Consider the following 23,227-nt stretch of genomic DNA (forward strand, 5'->3'; position numbering starts at 1 on the left):
TCTCTTACCTCTGAGCCACTGTAAACGCTAGGGGATGAGAGACAGAGGGGGGGGAGCGAGAGAGAGCGCTAACGAGAGGAAGAGTGGGAGAGAGAGCGAGCGATCGCTAACGAGAGGAAGAACGGGAGCGAGAGCTAACGAGAGGGAGAGCGGAAGAGAGACAGAGAGCTGCGAGGTTGTGAGGAGGCCAGGGTCTCTGAGAAGCTCAGCACTTCCCCTCCAGCCATGCCCGTTTAAGTTCCAGGAGGCATGGACGTGGCAGGCTGGCAGGGTTTAGACAGCCTGGCTCCAGCTCAGGGAACGCCAGGACAGGAGCTCACAGAGCCACAGGATTAGCTCTCCTACTTGGAGTAGAACAAGTACTTGAATCGTACAGCAGCGGTGCAATCTAACTTTCAGGAGCAGAGCTATAGGCTTGGCCCTACTTAGAGTGCAGTAGAACTTCAATACCTGAAGCATCGCAGTTGAAGTCTCAATGTGACTTTGATGTTACACTGTGCTAAAGGGATATGGATGGGGATGGTCAAATAATGCATTATGGGTATGATTTGTTATTAAATAGGGCTGCGGTGGACTTGGAGGAGGGCCATTTCCGATAGGACAGAAAGGATGTCATCATTTCAGTTGAACATGGTCCAAGGTTGTGAGGTGATTTCTGGTAGAATATACACTGTGTGCACAATTATTAGGCAAGTTGTATGTTTGAGGATTCATTTTATTATTGAACAACTACAGCGCTCTCGGTCAATCCAAAATGTTAATAAACCTCAAACCTAATTATTTAAGAAAGTAAAAGTGAGGTTTTGGCTTTCTTTGGAGAATATCTATGTGTGCACAATTATTGGGCAACTATTAGTGTGCAGAATTATTATGCAACTAAATGAAAAACGAAAAGTTCCCCATCTCACTTGTTTATTTTCATCCGTTAAAGTGAGAATAATAAATAAACAACTCAAAATGTATAAATAAACATTTCTGACATTTCAACAACAACAAAAAATCAGTGACCAATATAGCCACCCTTCTTTTCAATAACAGTCATAAGCCTTCCATCCCTGGAGTCTGTCAGTTTCTTGATCTGTCGACGATCAACGTTTTGTGCAGCAGCAACCACAGCCTCCCAGACACTGGTCAGAGAGGTGTACTGTTTTCCTTCACCGTAAATCCTCCGTTTAAGAAGGGACCACAAGTTCTCAATAGGGTTTAGGTCAGGTGAGGAAGGGGCCATGTCATTATTCTGTCATCTTTAAGGCCTTTACTGGCTAGCCACACAGTGGAGTACTTCGATGCATGCGATGGAGCATTGTCCTGCATAAAAATCATGGTCTTCTTGAAAGATGCAGACTTTTTCCTGTACCACTGCTTGAAGAAAGTGTCTTCTAAAAACTGGCAGTAGGTTTGGGAGTTGAGTTTGAGTCCATCGACAACTCGAAAAGGTCCAACTAGCTCATCTTTAATAATACCACCCCATACCAGTACCCCACCTCCACCTTGCTGGCGTCTGAGTCGAAGTGGAGCTCCGTGCCCGTTACTGATCCAGCCACGGGCCCATCCATCTGGTCCGTCAAGAGTCACTCTCATCTCATCAGTCCATAAAACCTTTGAAAAATCTGTCTTCAGATATTTCTTGGCCCAGTCTTGACGTTTCAACTTATGTGTCTTGTTCAGTGGCGGTCGGGTTTCAGCCTCCCTGACCTTGGCCATGTCTCTGAGCACTGAACACCTTGTACTTCTGGGCACTCCAGGTAGGTTGCAGTTCTGGGCATATGACAGCACTGGAGGATAATGGCTTCCTGGTAGCTTCACGTTTGATTCTTCTCAAATCTTTGGCAGTTCATTTGCGTCTTCTTTTTTTGCTCAACGCGGTTCTTGCGACCCTGTTGACTATTTGCAACAAAGCGTTTGATGGTTCTGTGATCACGCCCCAATATCTTAGCAATTTCAAGAGCGCTGCGTTCCTCTGAAATACTTTTTTACCATTTTTGACTTTTCAGAGTCAGTTAAATCTCTTTTTTGCCTGAGGAAAAAAAGCTGCCTAATAATTATACACACCTTGATATAAGGTGTTGATCTCCTTAGGCCACACCCTCCCTCATTACACAAATACACATCACCTGATATGCTTAAATCCAATAAGCATTCCAGTTTATACAGCTTGGAGTTGGGAAATACGCATAATAATGATGATATGGTCAAAATACTGACTTGCCTAATAATTGTGCACACAGTGTAGAGTGGGTTATTTAGCACTCGTAAGCACTTTTTTAGGGATAGCATTTCTTTGATGTTAGATTTGAGTGACAATAAGTCTGACTTAACGGCGACACCTCCAACCTACTACGGTTCAGGTACTGAAGTTATACTACAGTCATTGAACTGAATTCCAGTCAAATCCAATGTGTGTAGGAGTGACACGCGTTCCTTGGTTGGCGTGGGAGCGTATAGGGACTTGTGGTCCACCGACATGGCACGCTCTGATTGGATCGTTCACAGTTAGACAGCGGTCCAATTACAGGCCTGTGTGGCTGGAGGAGGGGAGGGGGACCCGGAGAGGGACAGGAGCCCTCATCAGGGAGACAGAGGGAAAAGATTGCTCTAGCTAATTAAAGAACTGACAACTTTCATTTCCACACGAGCCCCAGTCCCTCACTCTGATATCAACGCGCAAACCCAGAGTGGCGGATAGGAGAGGAGCGATAGAACCATAACTAGAATTATATTTCTGTGGATTAAACAGAGCCGTTAGACTGACAACTACTGCAGAGATCACTCTGTCGTTATGTGGTGAAGATGAATCCTTTCTAAATTCATATGGGAAGAGATGTGTGAGGATGTTAGGAGAAAAAAAGGGATTGATATGGAATATATGTATTCCAATAGGAGGGATGCTTCAGCTTGGGTATACAATGTACTTAGAGAGGAATAACACATTTGAATGCAGTGTGGAGAGAAAAGGTCAGATACACAGACAGTGACACAGAGCGAGAGAGGGCGGAAGAGAGGGGGAGAGAACGAGAAAGAGGAGAGAGGGGGAGAGAGAGGGGGAGAGAGAGGGAGAGAGGGAGGGAGAGAGAGAGAGGGAGGGAGGGAGAGGGAGAGAGGGAGGGAGAGAGAGAGAGAGAGGGAGGGAGAGGGAGAGAGAGGGAGGGAGAGAGAGGGAGAGGGAGAGAGATGGGAAAAACATCCAGACAGCTCCATTCTACTCTGCTGGATAGATTTCAAATGTGTGTCCTGTACAAGGGCGTCTGGCTGCAGAGCGAGAGATGATATACAGTTGACTTCCCCTGATAGATATCCCTCCACACACACCAACTTCTCTCGCTCTCTCACACACACACACACACACACACTGACTCACGACATGAATCTCACACACACAATCAAACTAAAGCGACAGAGTCAGTGAGAGGAGAAGTGGTTCTGAGTCATAGACCGGAGAGACTGGCCTTCACAGCGATGCCCGTCACAGCCCAGGACACATACACCTATCCCTGGCATGCCAGCTTCTGTCTGTCCTCCGCCTCTCCCATTGTCTCCCACGATGCCAGTCAATCACACTGCCCTTGCCCTGCCCCTGGCATCACAGCTGTGATGTTCAGGCTCCCCGGGTGCCGGGCGCTGCCCAGCTCTGCCATGAATCTAACCCAGGCTCCAGGCACCCACTCTGGGCTACGGGAGAGGGCGAGCTGGCTTGCGGCTTTCCAGGCATGGTGGTCCTCTGTCTTCTATTTCAATGTCCTGGGTGCATGATGTTCAGTCCCTGCTACAGAGTGGAGAGTAGGTGTGCTATAGACTGTGGAGACAAATAGCAATGTGTTTAGCGGACACATTCTCTTTTACTGCGTCTGTCTCATCCGTCTTCAGCTGTTCCACATTGGCATTTCCAAATCCCTCCTTATATAGAAAGAACAGGCTTGAGGCCTCCGCTTGTCCCGCCTGCACTTATTTTTTCGCTTGTTGCTGGTGACAAGGCTGCCTAACGCCAAGGGGCTGTTTGTCAGCGAGGCGCAAACACGCGCCCTTAGTCACACGCATACACTGAATAGTACACACACACCTCCACACACACAGATACACACAGGCACACACACACACACACTCCACTTCTCTTCCGCGTTTCTGATTACTCGAACACCTGGGGGCTTCCTGGGGAGGTGGTAGAGGGGGAGAAGAAGGGAGGAAATTCTTAAACCTTAACCCCCCCCCCCCCCCCCCCATTCTCCCTTAGCAGCTATGGAGGGAGGGGTGGCAGGAATAATTAAGAAATAGACGTTCTATTGAATGACATCGTCAGATTCACGCAGGATGGCTTTTGGATCACCTAATTGTAATCTAATTAACGGCCAGAGTGGAGCCACGGCTTTCTGACGTCTTTCTGCTATTTTGGTGGGAACCCCTTCCAACCCCTCCTTTTTTCTCCCTCTCTTTCTACCTTCCTCCACTCAGAGAGGAGGCACAGTACCTCGTAGGACATTTCTCCCTCTCTTTCTACCTTCCTCCACTCAGAGAGGAGGCACAGTACCTCGTAGGACATTTCTCCCTCTCTTTCTACCTTCCTCCACTCAGAGAGGAGGCACAGTACCTCGTAGGACATTTGCTTGAGGTAAACGTATGATCTAACCTGATAAGTTTCCCCTACATAGATCAAGATCAAAGATCATTTCAAGGCAGGAAGAAAGGACGGTTGACTTTTTTAGAAATAGAGAATTTTGATCAGAGCCTTGGAGTTTTATTAAAATGGCTGCACTGGTCAGATACTACCACTAGAGGGAGGGCTTGAAGTAAGCTGTTCAGTAGCCGGGGTGGGTTTAGTTGTCAGACTGCCTAAGGGATGCCTGTTTAAGCTCTGTGCCCAGGCTCTGGTAATAGCAGGGAGGGAGAGAGGGACTCGTCGAGGGATATGTCTAGGGAGGTACTGATTTATCTCACTAAGGACCACTGCCTCCCACAGTATGTTTCCTTCGCTCCTTTTCTCTGCTCACTCCTTCCATCCTTTCCTCACCGACTCTCTCCGTCTTTTGGTCTCTCTTCACTTTCTCTCTCTGGCCTCTCCATCTCGTTCTCTCTCTCTCTCTCTAATCTGTTTTGCTGCATAGTGCTGGCGTTGCCGTTAAATGTGTTGTGAGTGGAGAGAGGAGCTCTATAATTGCAGCACTGGCTTTGCACAGGCCAATCTCCTAGACTTACCTGGAGACCCACGTGATCTAAATGACACAAACACACACACATAACACTATTGCTGAGCGATTAACCGACATTTCGGTTATTTTTAGTTTTCTAAACTCGTTTACTGGCGTCGGTTCAATTATTGGAATTCCATTTCATTTGTTTCTTTTTCTTTCTGTGAGCTCAATGCAGAGTTCCTCTAGAGATCAATCAGATCTGTGCGATGTAGTAGGGAGTTGTAGTTTAAAACGGTTAATGAACTACAGTGACCATAATCCATTGCGCATCTACTCGTCCGGTGTGTTTCTTGTACGCCTGCTCCTGAAGAGAGAAGAATGTGTGATCATGAGGTGAAATAGAGAGCAGCTGTTGCTTCGCGAGGTATCGCTACCTGAAAATACATGATCTACTGTAAGTGATTGATAGTTGGTATTCAGCGGTCATAAAAGTATTCCTTATTTACTTTGAAGAACTACTAAAATAGTGATTCTGTCAGACAGCATAGACAACAGCTCTATAGAGATTAGATGACTTGGAATGAAATAATAAAGTCATCAAATAAAACAAATGTAGTATACACAGTAACTGAAATATTGTATTAAAGTAAAGTAATTATTCTGTGTTACAGCCTTCAACCCACATAATGCACAGTGCATTTTGTGTAAAAAATTAAATAAAAAAAATGTAAAAAGTACGAAAACCGTGATAATGTTTTAATAATCGAACCGAACCCAAACCGACCTCAAAAAGCACTAATCGCTCAGCAGAAATACACGCACACGCACACACACACACACACACACACACACACACACACACACACACACACACACACATATTTTCAACTTTATTTAACCAGGTAGGCTATATATATATATACACACCACTCGCCTCACTCAAGTTTTTCCCCAGAAACAAACATTCTCTCCAATTCTATCCTTCCTCACTATCCCTCTCTCATCCCTCTCCTGGACGTCTTTGCTCATCTGCCCTCCTACCTCACATCCTCCTTTCCACTTTTCTCCTCCCTCACTATCTCCATCGAGGCTCTTCATCCAGCCCCCCCCCCCCTCATCTGCCCTCCCCTCAGACATGTTGTACTACACACACAGGCAGGTGTATAGACCCCCTGGAGAGTGGGCCTGGGTACTGCAGAACAGAGAGTGTATATATATATATATATAGCACTGCGGTGAATAGAGGGAGAGAGGACAGCAGCTTTGTAGACAAGAATTATAGGCACATGATCACTCTACCGACGCCCTACGCCCTTACCACTACACCTACAGCCTTATGTTACATTCTACCTTTTACCTGGTTATTGCAGCTAGAACGCCATCCATTTTGTAGCACATTATTACAGTACGGATTGTTAATATGCCGTTTTTCTGGCTTTTTTTGTACTTATTTGTATGATTTCCTCACCCCAGGCATCGCTTTATAGCTAGCGCTGAAGAGCCCGGCCCTAAACAGTACAATCCAGCAGTTGATTCTGATTGAAATTATGAGGGAGATAATCATTTTAGCTCTGGTTAAATGATGTCATGCGGTTTAATGGAAAAGCAATGAAGAGCTTTTGACGCACTGATGAGACGATGGAAATTATGAAGTGCCGTTGATGATTATTAAGCTGAAAAAAAAGCCCTGATACGTTATGTACAGTATGTATGAAACAGCAGAGCTCAAATCCACCAAGTTCTTTATATTTACCTAAAAGTGCACAAATTGGGATTAGTGTTGCATTATGGGATTTGGAGTTTCTTAATATAATATGTCAGACTTGAGCACTGAGACTTGCCTCGAAGGATGGTTGTGTGGGATCTCAAGCAGAATATGTCTTCCTGGTATTAACCATGTAATGTGTTTAGTAATATGTGCTTAAGGGTCTCTGAACAGGAAATGACAATGGTTTGATGATGAATACATGAAAATGTTTGAATAATGAACTGATTATGTTAATGCAGATGACATTGCTATAACTGAATGCTTTTCATGTTGGTTTTAACATATGTTATAGATTATTGATTTCATTGATGCTATTGATTTTCACTGTCCACTGAGCTATTGGCTGTATCAGCTATCCATTATACAAATATACTATTTCTAAATTATTCATAAATATGTTTAACTTATCGGACCCATAACCAAAACAACCATTTAAACCTGAGGTAACTAGAATGCTGTCTAACCAATCCAAACCAGTCCGCACAAAGCTACTACTTCCTGAAACTACCTAAAGATGATTTTAACGTACATAACCTTGCTAAACGTTTTGCCATGTTGCCCTTTCTCTAACCTTTAACCTTTGAACCTTTGACCTTCCAGATATTAACCTGCACTCTTTTCCAAATTCTCTAAAGGGAACTTTGATAATGAACGCCTGGCTATTGCTAGACAAAGAATCCCATACCGACTTGGTCGGGTAGTTGACGAGTGGCTACTCGACAAAGGTAACTAAAAACCCCTTAACTCTCCACTAATGACCTAACCACTTAATCACCGTTAACCACCGCTCTGGAGGAGGTGCAGTGCCACGCAACAAAGGTGGATGTTATTGGCTCTTTACAGTTCCCCTGATTCACATATGTCCAATGCGATTGGCTTATGACCTTACCCAATCAGTCTCAATGTGATTGGCTTAAACTTTACCATTCAATTATGTCACTGGGTAGTAATATACATTAGTAACACATTCAAACAGGTAACCATGAGTCACGCTCTACAGTTTTACTGTTTGCTGTTCTAGCCCCCTGAAAGCAATTATACAGGTCATTCTATCTTGTAATTGGCAATTATGAAAGTAGTCAAATTGATACTAAATCCACCTCCCTTATCAGCTAGCTGGTTAACTAATATTACGATGTTGATAATGACCTTACACATTCTTCATAGCATTACAATGAAGGTACTGAACGAAAGAGCCAGTAGTAGGTTACACTGCACAGGGGAACCATGTCCAAAGCACCTTGACATGGGGCTGCATCTCTTCAGAGTCATAACTTCCCAATAACCCCAACATAACCCCCCAGTAACCAACCTGACAAAAAGACAGATCCTATTGGTTCCCTTCTGCTTCTCTTCCTGTGTTTCTGTTGTTTGGTCTTGTGAAGTTTTATTAATTATGGTGATTATTATTCAAATTCTTATTCACAAAAGTGACAATTAGAGGAAGAAACATCAACCACTTAATACTTTTTGGGACACTCCAGAGAAAAGTAGCCACCTGAAAGTCATTAAAAGTTAAAGGGACTGTTTAATGTGTCTGTTGGACTTTGTTAATATGCCTACAGTTTGCTGTGTCAGCCTTATTCTGCCCGACAACAACGAGCACGATCAATCTGCAGTTTGGATCTGACCAAAAGTGACGATTCTTTAACCCTTTGAGTGCCAAACGTCCCCTGACCTCTTTGTCTTTGTCATGTGTTGTGTATTTGTGCTGCTGAAAGGTGGTTGATTCTAAAAAAAAAAGCTCCCCAAATGGAGGTGTGGCCTTTGTTGCTCTTCCTCCTCCCCTCCCCTTTTCATTCCATCCCTCTGGCCACAGTTACCTCAGTCGCACCATAATGTTGGCCATTTTAAACTGGCGCTAGCTAGCTAGGTCAGCTTTCACAGCACGATAATGGGCCGTTCACGTCTAGCACGATTACAAACGATAACTATAAGGTGTAGATGTGCCTTATCACACATACAATAATTTATTTAGAAGAACTGAGAGTCCGCCTCTGGGCAAAGTTTTAATGTTACTTATTCAATGACTGCTAGTCAAAGTGATTCCGATTTTAAATGAGTTGATGTTAGGCGTCACAACACAGTGAAATACGACTTGCTAAGGGAATTTGAGAGTAGATTAGTCTAAGTCATGCATCTCTAAGGCTCTAAAGGCTTTACCCAAGTCTGTATTCTGTTTGTATGACTAATAATAGATGCAGTGTCATGAACACATCACATTTTACATCTTCTAATTTGCTGCGGCCGGCTGTTCTTTCAAACGGTATTATAAGTGATCACACATGCGAGGAAAGATACCAAATAAATGAATTTGTATTTAAGTGAGAGTCAAACGAGAGAAATGAAGAGTTCCCGTGTTTATTTGATAAAAACAGAATCAGTAAACTGCTCACTGTATGTCATTTGGATTAAAAGGTCATTTAGCATGGATTGGATAGAATCCGTATGTCAGATAGAACGAGAATCAACTGAAGGGTTTTTGTACACGTTTTTTCATACATTAATAAGGATGACTTGATATGAATTACCAACCAGATTCAGGATAATGATGACAAGACACAATAACAACCAAAGAGTCAACAGCGCGAGAGGAAGCTGGGGAGGTTAGTATAGAGGCACTCTTACCGAAAACCAAGTTGGAGGGAAGGGAACGGAAAGAGGGAGGCAGAGGACATTTCTCGACTCAAAGGGTTAAAGTTCAAAGTTACTTTGCTATGGAAACAGACAGAGATTAATCCTAAGACCTGAACTAAGCAGAATCTAACCACCTAACAGCAAACCAAACTCAACCAACGCTAACGACTGAGGGCTGACTCTCCCCACACCACCCCTCTCCAAAACTATGAACAGAAGGGCCAGTATGTTATTTACAGTCACACCAAAATGATTCCTATAGTCTTACCTTCTGGACAGTAGCTAGGACACAACCAAGAAGCCCTCAGTCATAATCCTGTTATAAACATCTCTAACGAGCTCAATTGGAACTTTTGAAATTCCTCCCAAAGCTAGAACTTAGACAGGATAACAACTAAACAGCTAACTAAGTGCTGGACCCCTTTAAACCACGATGAAGTGGTGCCAGAATACCCCCCCCCCCTCTCCCCTCACCCCTCCTCACCCCCCGAAAAGCAAAACTCAGAGGGTTAAAAATGAACCAGTTAACTTGAACACCAACATTCTAAACGTGGTACCTAATTATTTTTGCGGTTTTGTGATGAAACCTGCAATTATTCAAATGCTTCTTTGAGTATAAAGTTACAAGAGATTATAAGGTCCCTTTAACATTTACTGTTGCACTATGTTAGCGCATATAAAATATGTTGTTTTGTGTAATAACTGTATGAACCAAAATGGGTTAAATAATATGTCATTTGCTATATTGAATGAAAGATAATGTCTGTACAGGGTGGTGGATATATGCATGTATGGATGGATGTATGTATGAATGAAAGCGAGTGGGGGGGTTTATCCTATGGATATTGCAGCCTGGTCTGTAATGGTCCAGACTTCATATCTCTTACAGACCACACCCCTCTGACCACAACCCTGAATCTGTGGTTTTCATTGCTTCAGATGTCTTGACCGGAGCGAAACAAACGTCAGCCCAGTGTGTCTCCTGAACTCATGGTCAGTCTGGGTTCAATGCGGTCAGGTCTGTGGAACCGTATAACCACAAATAATGGACATTTGCTCTCATTGATATAAAAACCAGCCGGGGTAACTCGAGCAGTCCACGCACTTTTGAAAATCTTTGAAGTGGTTTATTTTGCAACTTAACGATTCCATGAGATTGCATGCTACCTTAGAGCAATAGACTTCAAATAAAGTCAAGTACGGAGTGGAATCAAGCAGTGGAAAAGGTAGGTAACACTCACTTACGCACACACACACGCTTATCAATGCTCCCAACCAACTTTATAGGCTGAAGTAGAGAGGGCTTAGTAGGTATTACAATATCTCCCCCTAGCCCAGAGCTGGCTGTTGGATCACACATCTCAATGTGCAGCTCTCATTCTCTGTTCTCCTCAAGACTTTGAGGCAGATCAGAGAGAACATCTCTGGCCCTCCCAGTGCCTGCCGAATAAATACAAAATGGCAGCACTTATACAGACTCAATGGAGGGGAAAAATAAGAGACCCAAAAGTTTTTAACAGCTCAATCCAACCAAACTCACTCGGATCTGCCCTCCTTTTCCCTCGTTCTTCTCCCTCTCTCTCTCTCACCTCATATCCGTCACACCAAATCCTCTTCTGTTTTCCACCCCTCCCACCTCTCTCCCCCTCTTTTCTTTCTCTCTTTTCTCTCTCGCTCTCCTTCCACATCCTCTGCAGTTTTCTTGGCGCCGCTAACTTGCGACGACACCGGCAGCCTCTTTTCTTTTGGAATAACCAGAATGAGATACGGTTTCCTAATCTTTCTGGGGAGAGAGAGGAGAGGGAGAACAAAATTGAGATTACAAATAACCAGTGACAATCGATTTCCCTTGTTCTCCTTCTCAAACCGGTAAAACGTTCCACTTTTAGCCAACGAGGTATATTTACTTCCTGGCTTTACCCCAATATATTCCAGTCACAGAGAAGAGAAGAATAGCCGGAGCTACAGTTTAAAATGGGAGCAGTGTGGCATACATCTGGGTTTAGGGAGGACACCAAACTCTCTGGTGCCATTAAGAACCCGAAGAGAACATCCAGAGACTTGTTTAGGTGGTCGAAACTGAGATGGAGGGAGGAGGAAGGAAGGAACACAACACAGGCCTTTGCGTCAACAGTGGTGCCTGGACAGCTTCTAGCGAGCTACCCAGTGAGCTGGGTTTAATGTTCAGTGTTTAATGGTCTGGTTCAAGCGCCCCCTTTTTCCCTAACCGAAAGCAATCGAGTCCTCCTAGTCGATATGATGCCTGGGCCCAAATCGACCTTCTCCTGGCTGGTGCACCCATCCAGACAGGCCATGCGTGAGCCTGGCTTTATTACAGAGATTTTTCAACCCGGGCCCCTCACCAGTGGGGAAGGCTCTGTGGCCCCTGCAACTCCCTCCAGACCGTCCATGGCGAGTTTATTTGGCTCACATGCTCCTTTCTCCTCTTTTGCTTCTTTTCATTAGCTCTTTCTCTTTTATTACAGCTGTGTTGGAAAAACAGGAAGACACTGTGTATTTGTAACTCGTAGAGGGAAAAGTGGTCGTGAGACTCCGGTTCCTACTGGCTTAAATAATGGGGCACTTTGGCTGTGTTATTTCCCTACCATGAAATGATCTAGAGCAGGGGTATTCAATTCTTACCCTACGAGGTCCGGAGCCTTCTGGTTTTCTGTTCTACCTGATAATGAATTGCACCCACCTGGTGTCCCAGGTCTAAATCAGTTCCTGATTAGAGGGGAACAATGAAAAAAAACGCAGTGGAACTGGCTTCCAGGTCCAGAGGTGAGTTTGAGGGATCTATAGCAACTGGAGTGACTGAAGAAAAAGGATCTGTCGTGAGCTCACCGATACGCCTAGATCTCTCCAGAAATGTCATGATGCGGAGAAAGCCACTACACCCCATCATATCTAGTGTACTGTACCTTGTCTGAAGTCCTGTACCTTAGCTTACTGCTATACCTCTCACCAACTTCCTAGATCTCTCCAGATATGTCATGATGCAGAGAAAGCCACTACACCCCGTCATGCTTTATCGAGTGTACTGTACCCTGTCTGAAGTCCTCCTGTACCTCCCCGCCACAGTATGTCTCTATCTACCGTCCCCTGGCCCCCGAGGGCCTCACAACTCCCTCACACAGCGCTTTCTCTCCTAAAGTCACGGTGCATTCCGCCCCTCGCCTTCCTTTGTCAAACACAATTAATTCAGAGCGTTACCAAATCGCCTACTTTTCCAGTGGAATAAAAAAAAGAAAAATACTTAATTAGCAAAGAGCGCCTTGCGCTAAGGAGATAACTACTACCCACTTCATAATCAACTCTGTCAGCAGTGCACCCCATTCTGTCTTGGCTCGGAGGTGGGAAAAGAGGAGGGTTAAAGGGAGAAAAGCCTGTGTTTTTCTTGAGATTCTCTGTTGAATCCCGGAATTGAGGGAATGATTTGACAACGGCCAAGCGATACGAAAGGTTCTCGGTGTAAACATTCCAAGCTTCTGTCAATCAAAAACCCCTCAAGCGGTGCCTTCGCAGTGGAGGAGCCTGGGTAATCCATCCATCTGGCCCACTAGCCGAGTCGCCACTGCAAAGCATTTAAGATGGTAGCGTCTACCTCGGTGTGTCACACCCTCTCTCCTAGATAAAACAGGCTAAGGAAGAAAGGGAGCATAATGATGTTGGAGGCCTCTCCAGTCTCTACTTCCAATCCCTCCCTCTGATCCCTACCACTGGAATGCCGTTAGATCCAGAACATCCATCCAGAACATCCAGCCCCGCTTCCTCCTGCCACCTCTCCCCCACCTTAGCCACTTGGAAGGGGCTGAACTGTGTTCGAACTTCACCCTCCCCTCCACATCCACTGGAGGTTGCAGGCTTGCTCTCATTACCAAAGCCTTCAGACAGGCAATCTGTGCATTAGGCAGCCGAGCGTGGACGGACTCTGCCCACTCCTCCACGGCTCCGTCGGCTCAGCCGGTAATTACCGTCCCCGGCTCATCTTTTCCCTCATCGAGAAGAAAACATGGAAATGGATACACGGATGTAGATGCGTTATGCCCCACTGATTCTCTTCTGGTCAGTGGAGAGGGAAACAGTGATACAGTTGATGTGAACATGTTTCCCATGGAACTAGTAACTGAGCCCCGTGGTTTTTCTCTGCCGAGCCCCAGCGATTGCTGCTAGGCTAGCCGTATGATTAGCTCGAAACCAGAAAGGGAAATGGGGAAGCTTGCGTTGTATGATCCACTGAAGTTGTGTTACTCAGACATGGGTTTAGTTAGCATGTCAATGCACATACTCTCAATCTCTCCCTCTGTTTCACTAACTCCTTCCTCCTTTCTCTCCCCTGGTTTCGCTCTCCTTCCCTCTCCCTCCACCTTTTCGTCTCTCCATCACTGGTTGACACTCTCTCTCCATTTTTTTCACTAACTCCCTCCTCCTTTCTCTCCCCTGATGTATTTCTCGTCATCTCTCTCCCCCTCTCACTCTCTCCTTCGACCTTTTCTTCTCTCCATCATCCCTGGTTAACACTCTTTTCTTGCCCTCAGTCGCTCCTCTCCTTTATCAGGCCTGTGATCTTCCTTTAGCCCTGCACTCGTTTGTCTTCCTCCCTCTCTCCTGTCATTTCACGTCTCCAATTCTCCCTGAAGTCTCTTCTTTCTCTCCCCTCCTCATATCGTTTCACTCGGCTAGGCGATAGTCTCTATGAGTGTCTTATGGCCCTGTCTGTCTGCATTCATTTCAGCTAGAAATGAAAACGAGAAGTCACTCGAAAAGCCGGGCCTCAAGGGACGGCACTTTGAGCCAATGAGCAGTCATTTTGACGGTCTAATATATATATTTCATATATGCTATCGGGGAAATGTTTCCTTTGGTTGTGTTTATGAAGGTCTTGGGTAACAAAAAAGATATGTATTTCATTAGTTTACTGTGGGCTATCTGCTGCCGCGTGCTCACCTGTGGAGCGCATGGAACAGCTGTTATTGTTGGAAAAATTCATATTTTGAAAGAGTGCTCTTCTCTTCAGTTGTGAGAGGTATTTGGCAAAGGTAAGTGTTTTGGAAACCTCAGAACCTGGTCTTTCTGATACTATATAGAAATCAAAACGTCTTAACCTCATGTTACTCTGAAAATGACATGTCCTCTTAAACTGCTTATTAAACAAATGATGTTTGTGAAATCGAAATTCTAACACAATACTTCTGTTATATACTGTACTTATTTAGGAAAAGTCAAGGACAGAGGGGGGCATTAATAAAAAAAATGGCAGAGATACTGTATTTCAATTTTAAATGAATGTGCAGTCAAAATAGAAGGGCCAATATTGGGAATTATTATTTCACCATGATTCTGGCTCACTTTCTGGCTCATGAAAACACACCTGAAGAAATCACTTACGGAAATGTGCCATCTCAATCTCATCACCTTGTTCTTTTTCATCATTCTGTGGTTCCATATAACCAACATCTATTTTCATATCTGGACATTACAACCCAGAGAACAGTTCAACCTGTCTCAATGATTCCTCTCGCAAACAAATATTTCCCTCTCCAAGAAAATGACAACCCGCATGTGATATTCAAGAGGAAGCTCCTCCCCTCGAAAATATATGGATTTCCTGTCACAACCAAAGCCTGTGTCATTCCACTGTTCCAGTGCACATTAGTGACTGAAAAATCCCCCCCCCCCCTCGTAGAATTGGCACTAGGGGATCGTTAGCTCGTGCCTTCAGTGAGGAAATCGAAGCGGAAATGCATCTCTCACCTCTTGGCCAACCTGCTAGGCTATCAGCCGCTAAGTCCCCCGTTGTGATTTGGCGAGGGCACGAGTGATTGCCTTCCCCAGATGCCCGCTTATGGAGTGAAGAGTGAGGAAGAGCATTCATCGCTTCCCTGATCCTCTCTTGTTTCCGAGCGACCAACCTACTGGGACTGTTTTCCAGGGCGCGCCGCTGATGACAGATACAGTGTGAGAGGCCTGAGAGAGGGTCAAGAGGCCTGAGAGAGGGTCGTGATGAGGCCGGAGTTACGACACTCCAAATCAGACTTCTTTCTCTGGCTCAAGGGATTTATATGACAACATGCTAAGCTAATCTCTCACGAATTAGAACACAGAACATTCATGTGGATTCAGCAGGGGGAAATAACACACAATACAGCCATGTTCTAATGATGGAGGGAGTGAGGGAGACTGAGGTGGGAGCAAAGAGCTTTATTTTGTATCATTTTTTTTATTTTACCCTTATTTTATCAGGTAAGTTGACTGAGAACACATTCTCATTTACAGCCACGACCTGGGTCTAGTGTGAGAGAAAAGTATATAGAGAGAGAAAGAAGAAAGGAAATCAATCAGAAGGAAGAGGGAGTGACATACTGAAAGATACCCATAGAAAGAAGGAAGGTCAGATAGTTACAGAGAGAGGCAAAGAGAGAGATATATAAAAGGAAATATAAGAGAGCGAGCGAGAGAAGGAAATGGAAGATGGTATGCTAATTTGGAATGGAGCAGACCTGCTGTAACTCACTCTATTAAATTAATCAAAACAGGAACATTTTACATTTGGCTAGAAATTCAAAAAGAAATGATCTCAAAGAAAATGTCCTCCTGTGTGCTACCTATATCCCCCCACTACAATTCCCATACTTTAATGAAGACAGCTTCACCATCCTGGAGGGGGAAATCAATCATTTCCAGGCCCAGGGACATGTACTAGTTTGTGGCGACCTAAATGCCAGAACTGGACAAGAACCTGACACCCTCAGCACACAGGGGGACAAACACCTACCTGGAGGTGACAGCATTCCCTCCCCCATATGCCCCCCTAGGCACAACTACGACAACATAACCAACAAAAACGGGTCACAACTCCTGCAGCTCTGTCGCACGCTGGGTTTGTGCATAGTCAATGGTAGATTTGAGGGGATTCCTATGGTAGGTACACCTATAGCTCATCTCTTGGCAGTAGTACTGTAAACTACTTTATCACTGACCTCAACCCAGAGTCTCTCAGAGCGTTCAGAGTCAGCCCACTGACACCCCTATCAGATCACAGCAAAATCACAGTCTTCTTGACCAGAGCAATACTCAATCATGAGGCATCAAAGCCAAAGGAACTGAATAATATTAAGAAATGCCATAGATGGAAGGAAAGTAATGTGGAAACCTACCAAAAAACTATTAGGACAAAACGTTTCACTGTAATATCGAATGTGTAAACTTGGCAGTAGAAAACCTAAACAGTATATTTGACCTCTCAGCTTCCCTATCAAATCTAAAAATGTCAAACAGAAGAAAATTTACAACAATGACAAATGGTTTGATGAAGAATGCAAAAACCTAAGAAATAAATGGAGAAACCTATCCAACCAAAAACATAGAAACCCAGAATCCTGAGCCTTTACTATAGTGAATCACTAAAACAATACAGAAATACACCATGGAAAAAGAAGGAACAGCACGTTAGAAATCAGCTCAATGTAATTGAAGAATCCATAGACTCTAACCACTTCCTGGAAAATTGAAAACACTAAACAAACAACAACGTGAAGAGTTATCTATCCAAAACGGAGATGTATGGGTGAACCACTTCTTCAATCTTTTTGGGCCTATAACAAAGAACAAACAGCAAATACATATACGATCTATATGTATGTACATATATGATCAAATACAAATCTTAGAATCAACTATTAAAGACTACCAGAACCTACTGGATTCTCCAATTACATTGAATGAACTACAGGACAAAATACAAACCATCCAACCCAAAAAGGCCTGTGGTGTTGATGGTATCCTCAATGAAATTATAAAATATACAGACCACAAATTCCAATTGGCTATACTTAAACTCTTTAACATCATTCTTAGCTCTGGCCCCAATACACAAAAGTGGAGACAAATTTGACCCCAATAACTACCGTGGGATATGCGTCAAGCAGACTCATACATTTCCTCAGTGAAAACAATGTACTGAGCAAATGTCAAATTGGCTTTTTACCAAATTACCGTATGGCAGACCACATATTCACCCTGCACACCCTAAGTGACAAACAAACAAACAAAAACAAATGCAAAGACTTCCCATGCTTTGTTGATTTCAAAAAATATTTTACTCAATTTGGCATGAGGGTCTGCTATACAAATTGATGGAAAGTGGTGTTGGGGGAAAACATAACATTATAAAATCCATGTACACAAACTTTCAAATGTGTGGTTAAAATTGACAAAAAACAGACATTTCTTTCCACGGGGCTGTGGGGTGAGACAGGGATGCAGCTTAAGCCCCACCCTCTTCAAAATATATATAAACGAATTGGCAAGGGCACTAGAACAGTCTGTAGCACCCAGCTTCACCCTACTAGAATCTGAAGTCAAATGTCTACTGTTTGCTTATGATCCGGTGCTTCTGTCCCCAACCAAGGAGGGCCTACAGGAGGACCTAGATCTTCTGCACAGATTCTGTCAGACCTGGGCCCTGACAGTAAATCTCAGTATGAAAAAAATAATGGTGTTCCATAAAAGGTCCAGTTGGCAGGACTACTAATACAAATTCCATCAAGACACCGTTGCCCTAGAGTACACAAAAAAGTATACATACCTTGGTCAAAACATCAGCTCCACAGGTAACTTCCACAAAGCTCTGAACGATCTGAGAGACAAGGCAAGAAGGGCCTTCTACGCCATCAAAAATAACAAATAAATACATTTGACATACCAATTTGGATCTGGCAGAAAATACTTGAATCAGTTATTGAACCCATTGTCCTTTATGGTTGTGAGGTCTGGGGTCTGCTCACCAACCAAGAATTCACAAAATGGGAAAAAGACCAAATTGATTCTCTGCATGCAGAATTCAGCAAAAATATCCTCAGTGTACAACGTAAAACACCAAATAATGCATGCCGAGCAGAATTAGGCCGATACCCGTTAGTGATCAAAATCCAGAAAAGAGACGTTAAATTCTGCAACCACCTAAAAGGAAGCGATTCCCAAACCTTCCCTAACAAAGCCATCACATACAGAGAGAGAAACCTGGAGAAGAGTCTCGCTAAGCAAGCTTGTGCTGGGGCTCTGTTCACAAACACAAACAGACCCCACAGAGCTCCAGGACAGCAAGACAATAGACTCAACCAAATCTTGAGAAGACAAAAAGATAATTACTTGATACATTGGAAAGAATCAACAAAAAAACAGCAAACTAGAATGCTATTTGGCCCTAAACAGAGAGTACACAGTGGTAGAATACCTGGCCACTGTGACTGGCCCAAACTTAAGGAAAGCTTTGACTATGTACAGACTCAATGAGCATAGCCTTGCTATTGAGAAAGGCCGACGTAGGCAGACCTGGCTCTCCAGAGAAGACAGGCTATGTGCACACTTTCCACAAAATGAGGTGGAAACTGAACTCCACTTCCTAACTTCTTGCCAAATGTATGACCATATTGGAGACACATATTTCGCTCAGATTACACAGACCCACAAAGCATTTTTAAATAAACCCAATTTTGATAAACTCCCGTAATATTTTTATATTATCTATTGGGTGAAATACCACAGTGTGCCATCACAGCAGCAATATTTGTGACCTGTTGCCACAAGAAAAGGGCAACCAGTGAAGAACAAACACCATTGTAACCCATATGTATGCTTATTTATTTTCCCTTTTGTAATTTAACTAATTTCACATAATATGACATTTGAAATGGCTAGTTAATTTTATTTTTAATTTAGTTTATTATCTACTTTACTTGCTTTGGTAATGTTAAAATATGTTTCCCATGCCAATTAAAGCCCTTAAAAATTGAAATTGAATTCAAATTAAATTGAGAGAGCGAGAGAGAGAGAGATGCTCATGTAAGTGACTTGGACTCTTTCATCGCAGAGGGAGGTCCATCACTCTAGTGTCGGCAGGGCTAAAGTTAATTGGGAATTAGTGTGTGTGTCATCCTATTGGCTGTTTTAATGAGGAAAAGCTACAGTAGTGTCTGTCACCCTCCTGTCCTAGCCCAGTTTCTAAACCCAGCCCAGCTGAGCCCCGGGCCCTAGGTGAAAATATATTTTCATAAGAGTGGGGTTAACAATTGGGAAATTAGAATGCTGAGAACAATTCAATTTCCGACATGCTGACTCGTTGAACGCGGGACGCGTGTAACTACAACCAGTTAGCAAGTTGAACATTTCTGAGATTCCTAGTTCCGACTAGCAACACAGAGAGAGCATCACATACAGTGCATTTGGAAAGTATTCAGACCCCTTCTCTTTTTTCACAATTTGTTATGTTACAGCCTAAAATTGATTAAATAAATGCTTTTCCTCATCAATCTATGCACAATACCCCATAATGGCAAAGCAAAAACAGGTTCTTAGACATTTTGGCAAATGTATAAAAATCAAAAAACAGAAAAACCTTATTTACATAAGTATTCAGACCCTTTGCTATGAGACTTGAAATTGAGCTCAGGTGCATCCTGTTTTCATTTATCATCCTTGAGATGTTTCTTGGAGTCCACCTGTGGTAAATTCAATTGATTGGACATGATTTGGAAAGGCACACACCTGTCTATATAAAGGTCCCACAGTTGACAGTGCATGTCAGAGCAAAAACCAAGCCATGAGGTCGAAGGAATTGTCTGTAGAGCTCCGAGACAGGACTGTGTCGAGGCACAGATCTGGGGGAAGAGTACCAAAAATTGCAGCATTGAAGGTCCCCAAGAATACAGTGGCCTCCATAATTCTTAAATGGAATAAGTTTGGAACCACCGGCGGCCAGCTCTAGGAAGAGCTGGCCGCCTGTCCAAACTGAGCAATAGGGGGAGAAGGGCCTTGGTCAGGGAGGTGACAAAGAATTCAATGGTCACTTTGACTGAGTACCAGAGTTCCTCTGTTGAGATGGGAGAACCTTCCAGAAGGGCAACTATCTCTGCAGCACTCCACCAATCAGGCCTTTAAGGCAGAGTTGTCACTCCCTGACCATAGAGAGCCCTTGGTTCTCTATGGTATAGTAGGTCAGGGCGTGACTAGGGGGTGTTCTAGGTTTATTATTTCTATGTTGTTGTGTTTGGTATGGTTCCCAATCAGAGGCAGCTGTTTAGCGTTGTCTCTGATTGGGGATCATATTTAGGCAGCCATTTTCCCCACTGTGTTTTGTGGGATCTTGTTTATGTGTAGTTGCTTGTGAGCACTCCATAGCTTCACGTGTTCGTTTATTCTTTATTGTTTTTTTGAGAGTTTAATTCAATAAACATGTGGAACCCAGATCACGCTGTGCTTTGGTCTGAGTATGCTTCAAACGACGATCGTGACAAGAGTGGCCAGATGGAAGCCACTCCTCAGTAAATGGCACTGACAGCCCGCTTGGAGTTTGTCAATAGGCACGTTAAGGACTCTCAGACCATGATAATCTTGATTCTCTGGTCTTATGAAACCAAAATTGAATTCTTTGGCCTGAATGCCAATTGTCACGTCTGGAGGAAACCTGACACCATCCCTACGGTGAAGCATGGTGGTGGCAGCATCATGCTGTAGGGATGGTTTTCAGCAGCAGGGACTGGGAGACTATTCAGGATCAAGGGAAAGATGAAAGGAGCAAAGGAGGGCGGCAGTTAGACTAGTGGTTAGAGCGTTGGGCCAGTAGCCGAAAGGTTGCTGGATGAAATCCCCGAGCTGACAGGGTAAAATTCTGTCGTTCTGCCCCTGAACAAGGCAGTTGACCCACTGTTCCACGGTAGGCTGTCATTGTCAATAAGAATTTGTTCTTAACTGACTTGCCTAGTTAAATAAGGGTTACAAAGTACAGAGAGATCCTTGATGAAAACCAGCTTCAGGGCCTCAGACTGGGGCGTAGGTTCACCTTCCAACAGGACAACAACGCTAAGCACACAGCCAAGACAATGCAGGAGTGGCTTTGGGACAAGTCTCTGAATATCCTTGAGTGGCCCAGCCAGAGCCCCGACTCAAATGTTGATTATCTCAGGAGACACCTGAAAATAGCTGTGCAGCTCCCCATCCAACCTGACAGAGCTTGAGAGCACCTGCAGAGAACAATGGGAGAAACTCCCCAAATACAGGTGTACCAAGCTTTTAGCATCATACCCAAGAAGACTCGAGGCTCCCAAAGGTGCTTCAACACAGATTAAAGGGTCTGAATACTAATGTAAATGTGTTATTTCAGTTTTTTATTATTAATACATTTGCAAAAATCTCTAAAAATCTGTTTTAGCTTTGTCATTATGAGGTGTGTGTAAATTGACGAGGGGAAAAAACTACTTAATTTTAGAATAAGGCAGTAACTTAACAAAATGAGGAAAAAAGTCAATGGGTCTGAATACTATCCGAATGCACTGTAAGTGACTTGAACTCCATCACTGAGGGACGTCTCTCACTCTACAGTTTGTAGTAGGGCTAGTTCATTAGTTAGTAGTGTGTGTGTCGTCCTGAGTGGTTGTTTTAATGAAGACCAACTAATGGATGTCACCCTCCTATACTAGCCCAGTCTCTAGAGTCTCTGAGCCCAGGCCAGCTGAGCCCTGGTCCCTAGATATACTGGTCCCACTGATATAACAAGAGCCCTGGTTCCACTGATATGACTAGAGATTTTGACTCTGACACCTAATCGCCGATTAGGTGTCAGAGTCAAAATCTCTTGTTATATCAGTGGGCTTAGAGATAGGTGTCCCGCTAGCAGAACAATAATTCAAATATATAATCAGAAATATTATGGATTTTAATCATTTAGGTACATATAAGTGTCTTATATCGGCTGAAAGCTTAAATTCTTGTTAATCTAACTGCACTGTCCGATTTACAGTAGCTATTACAGTGAAAACATGCGATGCGATTGTTTGAGGACGGTGCCCCACATCAAAATAATTTTCCATCGGTACAGGTTTCATACATTCACATATAAAGATTGAATATTCACTTACTTTTTGAAAAAATCTTCCTCTGATTTGTCATCCAAAGGGTCCCCAGCTATAACATGTAGTTGATTTGAGTTATCCACTCGTTCAACTTGCAGAGAGTGGAATCCGATAATCTACCCCTAACATTTCTACAAACTTACATTTTAGTCATTTAGCAGACACTCTTATCCAGAGCGACTTACAGTAGTGAATGCATACATTTCATACATTTTTTTCTCCGTACTGGTCCCCCGTGGGAATCGAACCCACAACCCTGGCGTTGCAAACACCATGCTCTACCAACTGAGCCACACGGGACCAACTTCGAAGTGTTTTCCTTCCAATGGTACCAATTATATACATATCCTGGCTTCAGGGCCTGAGCTACAGGCAGTTTACTTTAGGCACGTCATTCAGGAGGAAATTGAGAAAAAAGGGGCCTAGCCCTAAGACGTTTTTAACAATTGGGAGATAACAACAACGAAAACAATTGAACCCATTTTGGTGTTTTCTCTCGCCCAAAATATATCTTACTGATATTTCCCTCTCAGTGGCAGTCGGTGCTGTTTTAGATGAGGACAAATAGAGTACTTTTTTTATGAGCATGGCCTTATTTCTATTACAACATATTGGATGACTGTCATTCATATTCCATTCACACAGCTCAATGTAGCATCGATAGGTTTAGGCTACTACGTTATACTCAAATTTTCCCTATACCCATCACGAGGTTGAGAGAAATTTGAGTAATCAAGGTGACAGACATTCACACATTCAATACCGCCTTGCACACCACCTAGCTGATC

At 43.7% G+C, this 23,227-nt stretch overlaps 1 protein-coding gene across 9 annotated transcripts in view; it reads left to right on the forward strand.

Moving 5' to 3' along the window:
- The window catches only part of nrxn2b (neurexin 2b), a 943,005-nt gene that overhangs the window by 890,441 nt on the left and 29,337 nt on the right, over window positions 1-23,227 (forward strand). For 6 of the 9 annotated variants that reach the window (XM_029753594.1, XM_029753600.1, XM_029753597.1 and 3 more), the window contains one exon: window positions 7,527-7,616. The exons of the other annotated variants lie outside the window; for them this stretch is intronic. In XM_029753594.1, coding sequence (XP_029609454.1) covers window positions 7,527-7,616 — 90 coding nt within the window. The remainder of the gene's footprint in view (window positions 1-7,526; window positions 7,617-23,227) is intronic. 9 annotated transcript variants of the gene reach the window in all.

This window comes from Salmo trutta, chromosome 5 (assembly GCF_901001165.1).
Source record: "Salmo trutta chromosome 5, fSalTru1.1, whole genome shotgun sequence".
NCBI lineage: Eukaryota > Metazoa > Chordata > Actinopteri > Salmoniformes > Salmonidae > Salmo > Salmo trutta.